Genomic DNA, 9,698 nt, shown 5'->3' with positions numbered 1-9,698 from the left:
TATGTATGTAGAGAAAAGGAGGAAAGCAAATGGAAGTGTGGGGCCATTGCTTAACAACTCAGGACAGCTGGTTACCGACACTCAGGAGAAAACTGAACTCCCGAATGACTACTTTGCTTTGGTATTTCATCGGACTAAGAGGAAAATCATGCTAGATTGGATACAGAATGGGCGTGGTGGGAATGACTGCCTTCCTACACTTGATGTTGAACTGGTGCGTGATCAGTTAGAAAAGTTAGACATCTATAAGTCAGCAGGACTGGATGAACTTCATCCGAGAGTGCTGAAGGAACTGGCTGAAGTCATCACGGGACCTCTGGCGAAACTCTTCCAAAACCCATGGCACTTGGGGGAGGTCCCTGAAGACTGGAAGAGGGCCAATGTTGTGCCCATCTTCAAGAAGGGGAGGAGAGAAGAACCAGGAAACTATAGGTTAGTTAGCTTAACTTCTATCCCAGGAAAAATCCTGGAAAAATTCATCAAGGAGTCTATGTGCAATAGGCTTGAAGAAGATAGGATTCTGAATGACAGCCAGCATGGGTTCATCATGGCCAGGTCTTGTCTTACCAACCTCACCTTCTACAACCAAGTAGCTCGCCACCTGGATAAGAGAGAGGAGGTCGACACTGTATACCTAGACAGCCAAAAGCCTTTGATCTGGTATCCTATGATGGTCTCATGGGAAAATTGGAGGATTGTGGGCTTAACTGCTCAACAGTTAGGTGGGTCAGGGGTGGCACCAGGGTCTTTCTGGTGGAGGGGTTGGGCCAGGGCTGCACTTGGGGTGGGTGGCAGTGGCACTAGGAGTAGAGCTAGTAGGACAGGTGCTGTGTCACCAGCAGTTTTTATTTTATAAATCAGTTGTTGTGACTTCCAGAATTGAACATTATCCACACTAATTGAGAGGAGTAACTGCTGAGGCTTTGAAAGAAATCCTAAATTTTGTTCCATGTGTAGCTTTTTCACATACAGTAGGCATCTTTGCACGTGCATTTATACCAGCTTAAATTCTCTGCGCAGTAAATTACTGTGCAATAAACAGGAATAGGCTGGCATCTACACATGCAGGTATTAAAGTGCATTAATGCTGTGTGTGGACTGACTTGGGACAAAAGATAGTCCTAAGTCAGTCCACACACACAGTGTTACTGTGCAGTGAGGTGTCTACGTGTGTTACTGTGCAGTAACTAATCGGGTGTAAATTTGATACCTGCATGATGCAGGTATCAAATTTACACTCAAGTCAGTGTAAGTCACCATATTTACCGCACAGCACGGGGGTGCACGTGTAGACGCGTGCCTGTACTGCACAGTAATTTCAGGTACTGCGCAGTAAACGGGCACATGTCGACATGCCCAGTAGGTGATGCTATAGTTACAGTGCAGCAGTCTTTGAAAAAGATTGCCAAGAAGTTTGGATTACAGTAAGGGTGCCAGGTACATCCTAAATCACAAGGAATTCTTAAAAGACTCACTAACGTTTGTACCTGGAAACAATGAACAGCTCACAAACAGCTGATGATTATTTTAAGTCAGTAAGAAGTAGATCATTATTGCAGAAACTAATTCCTGTTTTCACATAGAAAGCTCAGTTCTGTTTTCCTTTACACCCCATCAGCTTCAGGGAATTTGTAAAACATGTAAGTGACAGCAGATTTGGGCCTATTACTGATACCAGCCTTGTATATTATACTTCTCATTTTAATCATAGAGTGCCAAGTGCTATAGTTAAGCTAAAAGTTCCATGAGAAACTCTGAATAGATTTTTTTAGATGTAGAAGAACCAGTGGATCTTTAAGGAGAACTCATGGCTGAAGATATAACTATATTCATGCTAAAAAGTCTTTCAAATATCATTACTCTGCCACTACAGTTCCCCTACTGTAGAAGAAAAACAAACTTGGGGAAGCTTCAAGGAACAGACATTTAAAGATGTTCTTAAAGTCCTCACTAAGGGAGAGTCCATACTTTTATTCACATATAAGAGCCTAGGCTGCATACAGACATTTGGGGAGGTTAGATCAAGTTAAAAATGGCCACCCAATCTAAGGGGTGGGGGTGGGCGGCTAGCCAGGAATGGAGGGTTGAGGAGATGGGGGAACAATTTACTGTTTTAATTTGCATCGTGGAAACCACTGCAGCCTTTCTTTGTCCCCCAGGTCAGAGAGGAATAGAAGTAGTTTATAGGCACCTGTACAAGTCATCTAACCCAATTTCTATGGGGTTTAAGGAGAAAACCTAAAATTTTCAGTGGCAAGGCTATTTGGTATTTGCTTTCTGGCTGCTGCCATTGTCCATTTACTTTACACCATCTTATTACCTTTTCACTTTTTCTGCTACTCATATTCTTCCACCTGACAAAGTAGGCTGTCACCCGAGAAAGCTCATAGCTCTCTGGACCAGTTAGTCTTCACATTGCAACCCTACCCTGCCTTCTGCCAGACTACAGCCTACAGACTAACATGGCTAACTGCCTCTCTTTACTCTTCCATCTGTAATTTCCACCACCTTGTGCCAACACACAATATCTGGGACTTGATCCCTTCTGCTTTCTGCCACCTGTGCTGAGCAACTGAAATATTATCACATCAAAATCCTGACATTGCAAACACACTTTGTAGATGGGTAAAGCTCCATCCCTGAACCTGAGCGTGCACAATCACAGTCACACCCAGCACAGTCAGTGGCAAAGGTCTGTTCCTAAACAGTAACTCCGAGTATAAAACAGGCAAATGTAAGGTCCTCAGTGGACAACTACATCAGCGGTGTAACTGGTAACATTTGCACCCTGAGCAGAACACTTGTACCTACGGTGCTGGAATGGAGGCAGGGGCTTGAGCAAGGGGCAGATCCATGGGTGGTGGGGGGGTTGCACTGATGCACTTGCACCTCCCTTTGATTCCTGCTCCACCCAAAATGTAAAACTAACTTCCTGCCAGTGACAGCAGCATTTCTAGTCAGGCATTCTGAGGAAGTCATTTGATTTCATGGCTCATTATCATCTACCTGATTCCTTCTTCATTCCACAGGTGTTGACCTCCTTTTTACTGGTCTCAGTTTTCCACCAAGCAAACTAACCTTTATTCTGCAGTTCTGCTGTTAGCTGCTCCTAGTAATAAAGCTCCTATTTCACAGCCCTCCAGCTTATTTTTAACTCATTCCAATGAAATTATATTTGTTTTTGCATCAGTGCAGGAGCACACACCAACTGCAGGTGCTTCCTCAGCCTGACGAAGAGTACTGTATTTATACCCGAAAGCTTGCTAAGGAGAATTTGCCCAACTATTTGAGTTGGTCTAATAAAAGATATCAGATTTAACCAAAGAACCTTGTCTGCCTATGTTCTTAGACTAACACAGCTACAAATCTATACCTTAGGACCCTAGCATATTATTGAAGTTTCTAGTTTATTTTTAACTGGAGAAAAATATGTGCTATTTCATGTGTGATAATGCACCTGATCATCTGTACCCCCTTTTCAAAATTCTTGATGCACTTATGGGCTTGAGGGTCCGGACATGTAGAAAGGAGCAGGGGCAGAGTGCTGCTGCGAAGGGAGGCATGGCCAACAGCCAAGTTAACTGTCTGATGACCCTACAGCTACCATGGATTTATGTGCTGAACAATGGTGCAAAACCCTATTAATTCACCTGTAGTTCTGCTGCAGGGGTAGGAAAGAGTTGGGCTGGGAAGGGAGGGTGAGCCCGAGGAAGAGACTCCTACCCCTGCTTCACTTCATGTAGTCAGAGCTTTGAGACCCCCCTGTCTCCATTCCAGCACCCTGTTTACCAAGCCTGCAGGGTTTGTACTCCAGCTGCCCACCCTTAATTATGCTACTAACTTCCACTACCATTTACTGTGTCCAGGAGGAGAAGAGAAATAGTTCTGATGATTCCAGTAAAAGATGAGCTCTGGGCCCCATCTGCTCATTTGGTCTTATTTTTAAAAAGGCAGACAAGTTTTATTATTTCAATGTGGAAATGAAGCATCACTAAAACTAGACAAGTTACCCATAAAGACAACAAAGGCAGGTGGACCTGAAGGGAGAGAGCCTTAACTTCAGCAAAATGAATAACCCTTCAGTGAAAGGACCTGCAGAGGAAGCTTGTATATTTGACTTTGAGAATATTCAGAGAAGCCAGTTGTTCCTTGTAGAAATCTAGGCTGGCAATATACAGGAGTTACTGTGATTTAATAAATCCGCATTTTTAAAACCAGGGACATTTACTACAAATGTTGAGGAGATGAAAGGAGAGGGACTCTGCTGCAAAGGTCAGTGCAAATTTTCAAGCAATTCAGAAAAGATTACAGTATTTTGAACATAAATTTAAAGGCCTGGAAAACTGATCACGATACAGTCTTCCAGATAAGAAGCAGCTCTGTGGAAACTGAAGTGGGGAAAAGAAGATTGGATTTGTAACCTGTCTGATTACTGAAGAGATGATAGGAAAGTGCCTTCCTACAAAGACAGGGAGTTGAAAGAATGTACTGTCTGTGTGCCACCAAGATGGGAATGATGAAATAAAGAAAATGTATTGGAATATGGTGGGAAGCCTTCATGAAGGTGAAGGGAAATTCACCTGGGAACAATATTCCCTCTTCCAAAATAAGTTTTGGAAACAATCAGAGAAAGAAGGATAGAACCTGTTTTTTCCCTTGATTTGCAGTGGGCTTTGAATGAAGCCGTTCGAAAGCTAATAAATACCCTGAAAGAGAAAGAAGTAAAAACTGTTCCTCAAATTAGCCTTGCTTCTTGTTTGATCAAGGCAAATTTATGCTATGCAGAATAATCCTTATGGATTTAGACTCCTTTTCTTGACTACAGAATGCCTGTGAACCAATGCAAGTTTTCTTTAAAATGTGTGCATGCCTGGTCATGTTCTTAGTTGTCGTAAATCAAAGTAGCTCATTTGAAGCCAAGTTCTAGTCTGTTTACATCACTTGGGAAGCCAGGTCTGGAATTTGTTAATATTTGCATGGTAATTTAAGCCAGTTTCTGACTATGGGCCGCACAAGAACATTACCACATTCTTCCAGACATTCTCTCTCTTTTTTTTTTCTAGGCTTCTGAAAAAAGAAGAAAATTTTATCTTTATTCCTCGGTCCCGTGAAGAGCTTCCAGATAACTTTCCAAAGGAAATTCCTGGGATCTGTTACTTCCTGGAGGTCAGAAGTGGTCAGAAGCAGCCAAAGCCTTCCATCACATCTGCCAGAGTGAGAAAGGTTTCTTACAACATTGGCACTATGTTCCTTCGGGAGACTAGCCTATGAGGCCTGCTACAGATCAAAGACTCGTCAAAAAAGCACAAGCCCAGAACTGGGTCATGACAGGAGAGTTGGAGATTCTTTCTGTTTCACTGCCTTGTTCTGAACAAGCAGGAAAAGCTTGGTGTAATGTGAGGCAATAATTATTTTAAAAGGTGGGTGACTGCTGTCATTAAACAACCTGGAAAGAGGGACAAAAAGAAACAAAATACTTCCATTTCCTGAGGAATTATTGGTCATAAATTTAAATCTGGCCCTTAACAAAAAACCACACACATACTCAAACCAAAATGAATATTTGAGCTTGATTTTTTTCTCTACAGAAATAGGAGGTGGTTCTCTGTAGATTTGCACCAGCTAAGCAGAATTGAGAGTCAGTTCTGATTATGCATTCCTACATTTAATGTGTTATTCAGTAAGGTAACAATGTTTTTTAACTTTATGAGCAAACATTTCATACATATACTGTAGAGTTGCTGTAACCTTCCTGACAGGAGGAATTATAATTCAGTACAATATTGTAGGGATTTTACCTATTTTTATACATATTTCACTTTCTGAACAATTACATTCAACACACTGTAAAATGAGTGAGCTTAGTCAGCTTTACAGAATAATCTACTGTATATTTCATGTACTCTATCAGAGCGTATTGTTATACACATGGTAAGAAGTCATTTTTTGACTTTTGGCAACAAAGATACCAATATTTTGCAAAAGAAAAAATAATACTTTGGTAAATTTCCTTCCCCGATATGCAAGTTTTAGATGAGCACTATCTTACATATATGAATGATGTTTGATCTTTGTCCTACTAGTGATGTGTGTCCAATCTTTTCAGGACAATGAAAACCAAGGCTAAAAGGTCAATGTCTTGATCGATAGAAAAAAGACTCTTGCACACGATGGACCATATCTCATACCATCAGGTTTTATATAGAAGTAACCAGTGGAGTCTTTTATTTAAAAACTGCTGGTATGTTGTAGCATATTAAAAAAACTCTCCAAAACACATTTGAAAATCTACAGATGGGGGTTTTTTATTCACTTTTAATAGGGCTTGTATTCATAAGCCACTTAAGAGGTTTTGAAAATCCCATACATTATTACTGATATTACTCTGGCAGTTAAATCTGTTGCTGGAGTGGCTGTAATGCCCTTGCTTTATCTAGTGTAGAATAAACAAAAGACACTTTTTAGCCAGAAGAAAAGAAATAAAAAAGGAAAAATTCTTACCTAAGCATAATGCAAATAGTTTTTCAAAATTCAGATTAATCAAGGTCTATCAAAATTAAAGACCAATTCTCATCTGGTGAAAATTGACATCTCTTTATTTTCTTCAGTAGATTTATGCCAGTTTGCAACTGATGAGGATCTGCTCTTAGCAAAACCACAGCTTCAGATAGATTTTATTTCTCTGGTTTCACCCTTTTCCTTGGGTTTCCTTTTCTATCAGCAAAGACTGTACAATTACTTATGCAATTCCTAACCCAGAGTGGGAGGGGGGTCATACCCACTTAGACCAACATAGTTCTACTCTTATGGAAAAGAGTTTATTAGCTGATGTTTGTCCAGTGCTTCCGGAGAGATATAGCTCTATATGGACGAGATCCAAAGTCTACTACAATCAGAGAAAAGACTCAGTTTTACTGGGAGCTTGCTGAATGTTTTCCTCTTTTTAAAAATCAGATCAGTTATTTGGGTGCTTATGTATGGACTTTAGGTCCTAACTGAAAGTTCCCATTATAACAACCCCACCCCCAACCAAAACATAAATATGGTCTTTTGGCCAAATGATCTTGTTAAATTTTGCTGGGAAGGACATGTAAAAGCTGAAAACTGACTCCTTTGACCAACATGCTGTGGTAGGATTCAATGAGTCAGCACATTGTCACCCCCGACTCTGCAGAACATATAGAGTCTGCAGTTTCTGGTAAGGATGACTAGGTGAAGAAGAGGTAATTTTGCGGATTTTCTTTATGTGAGATGCACCTGATTTTGTTATGAGAGTCTCTCACTGCCTTAGAAGAGAAGGGGCCTGGGAACTAGCACTAAGAATTGTTTAAATGTGAATGTCCCAGCCTTCTGAAAGTACACTAAGCTTACTGGTTTTTCCCATGAATCTCAGAGCATTCTTAGGTTCAGAGGTTCAGATGTCTGTCTTCCATCCACTGTACTGGGAAGTAATTGCAAGCTTTTTGCCCTTCTTCCCATTCAAAGGTTAGCTTGGTGAAAACCCTTTCGTTTAAGGCTGCAGAGTTTTCACACAAATTGCAGATACCCCATGGCTTTCTACATAGGAGTGGATACTTTAGCTTATAGTCATCAGTTTACACATGTACAGTATGTAAAGTACATTCATTTTTCAGTGAAAATTAATGATGTATAGTAGAGCTGCAGATGAAGACATGGTCCAATTTACCTACCCCACCTCCAGTCCAGTACGGCTGAGGCTGTGCTGTTGCTGCCTAATCCAAACAATTATAGCAGCCAGTCATATGTATGTATTGAATTCCTAACCTCTGAAAACATTACTGGCATACCTTTACTCTACAGTAGTTTGATCTAAAGTTATCTTATCCCACTGGCCACATCTACATGAATTGTTGACTGCACAGTAGCCCACAACTACTGTGCAGTAGCATCACATGGCAGCAACTATAATATGATAATACTGCACAGTAGTCTCGGGCAGTTGTTGCCATGTGACACTACTGCACAGTAGTCTTAGGCTACTGAGTAGTCAGCATTACAGAAAACCTGTGCATCAACACTACTTAGGTTACTGCGCAGTCATTTAGTACTTTTTTATACAGTATCTGCTGTCTTGTGTATAAATGAGTACTAAATGACTGTGCAGTAATGACTATGCAGTCAGCATCACGTGTAGATGCGGCCATTATCTCCCTCATAATGCACAGTTCTTAGTTTATTTGATCATAGTATTTCTACAGAAAAGATATATGGGTAGGTAATCTTGGAGATCAGTGCAAAAACTAAGAATTGTTGCTAGCATCACCAAATAAATTAGCCAGCTCTCCAAATCAGCGCAGATTCACTGTACAAGAATATACAGGCTCCACTTTTATTTAAGCTTCCATAAAGTTGCCATGCCCAAAATATCAGTAGTTATGCAAAGTGAGCATTGTTTATTTGTGTAATGGTGTGTAAACTTGATTTAAAAAAACTGCTGTCCCTAGGAAAAATTCCCTGGCTCCATGTGAGAGAAAAGTATAAACATGTTTTCAACACTATTAAACTTATTATTTGTACCTGCTGTAATCATGCAAGTATATTGTTGACTCATCTATACAGTGAAGGAATTTTTTTTAGCCAGAGAAGTGGTGTGAATACAGCAAGATTCGAGTAAGATATTAGATTTCTCCAATGATGGCTCCTGTTGGTAAAAGAAAAACCCTTCTCTATGAAGTTTGCATTCTATGTGTGAATGATTTTCCCTGCAGGAGTTGACTTTGGGTTCCCAGACTGCATATGCAAGGGGTAGCTGGAAAAGAGTGTATTTCTGTGCAGTGATTAAATAAGCGCAGAATTCAAATATTGGTTTTGGAACTTCCCTTCTACCTGTACAGTAAATGTTCTTTGCATGGACAGGGACTAGGAGTTGTGTAACAATTACTTTGCTTAACTATAAGTAGCAGTATCTGCTGTCTTGAGCTTCCACAAAGACAAAATCCATCCTCCTTGAAGGTGCTGCATACAGAGAAATGTAAGGGAAAGGCTATATAGGCCATTAGAATACACATGACACAAACTGGCGGTATTGGCTTTCCCTCTGCTTCAGAACAGGGGACATTGGGGTAAAGACAACGAATTTACTACATGAGAGGAATCATCACAAAGGCTAAATAATCATGAGGGAGTTGGATTTTTCCTTCCATTTGAACCTCCCAATAGCTCATGCTCTTCAGTGAAATTACATGGAAAGAGTCCAAGAACTGGGCCATAAGGCAAGAAGAAAATAGTAGTAGAGAAAGTAGAATGTTGGCAAAAGTTAGATTCCCAGTCCCTGTAGTGATAGCTGCCATACGTAGCCACAGGCTCTGACATCAGAGAATTACTGCTGTGTCATAACTCTGGATCCAGGTGTGCAGCCACATACATTCCCCAGGGGACAAGCAGTAACAGCACACATATGGTGCCACTGCTGTTTGTCCCTGGGGAATGCCTGCGCATATGTGCTCTAGTGTGTGGCAGGTTGCTTTGGTGGGGGGGAGGGGAGGCTGGGACCAGCACTTGGCCTGGCCCCAGCAGCCTTACCTGGGATCCTGGGGGCCTCCCAGTTCTCCAGCACTGGTGATCTGGCAGCAGGGAGCCTGGCCAGCAGCTGGAGCATGGCTTCAGTCAACCAGGCTCCAATTTTGGGTGGTTTACGCTACAGCCACATGTATCACCCCCCCCCCCCCCCCCCCTTT

General features: G+C 41.3%; 1 protein-coding gene across 3 annotated transcripts in view; it reads left to right on the top strand.

Annotated features, from left to right (window-relative positions):
* The window catches only part of GUCY1A2 (guanylate cyclase 1 soluble subunit alpha 2), a 258,709-nt gene that overhangs the window by 233,190 nt on the left and 15,821 nt on the right, over positions 1–9,698 (top strand). Inside the window, exon 6 of one of the 3 annotated variants that reach the window (XR_003092912.1) lies at positions 5,064–5,420. Coding sequence is in view for 2 of the 3 variants with exons in the window: in XM_014517612.2 (XP_014373098.1) it covers positions 5,064–5,271 (208 nt within the window). In the remaining variant the exon portion in view is untranslated. Of the gene's footprint in view, positions 1–5,063; positions 9,672–9,698 lie in introns of those variants that run through there. The other 2 variants (XM_025198249.1, XM_014517612.2) reach the window with 2 other exon arrangements.

The sequence above is a fragment of the Alligator sinensis genome, unplaced genomic scaffold (genome assembly GCF_000455745.1).
Source record: "Alligator sinensis unplaced genomic scaffold, ASM45574v1 scaffold802_1, whole genome shotgun sequence".
Lineage (NCBI taxonomy): Eukaryota > Metazoa > Chordata > Crocodylia > Alligatoridae > Alligator > Alligator sinensis.
This window is presented reverse-complemented; position numbering and strand designations above follow the sequence as displayed.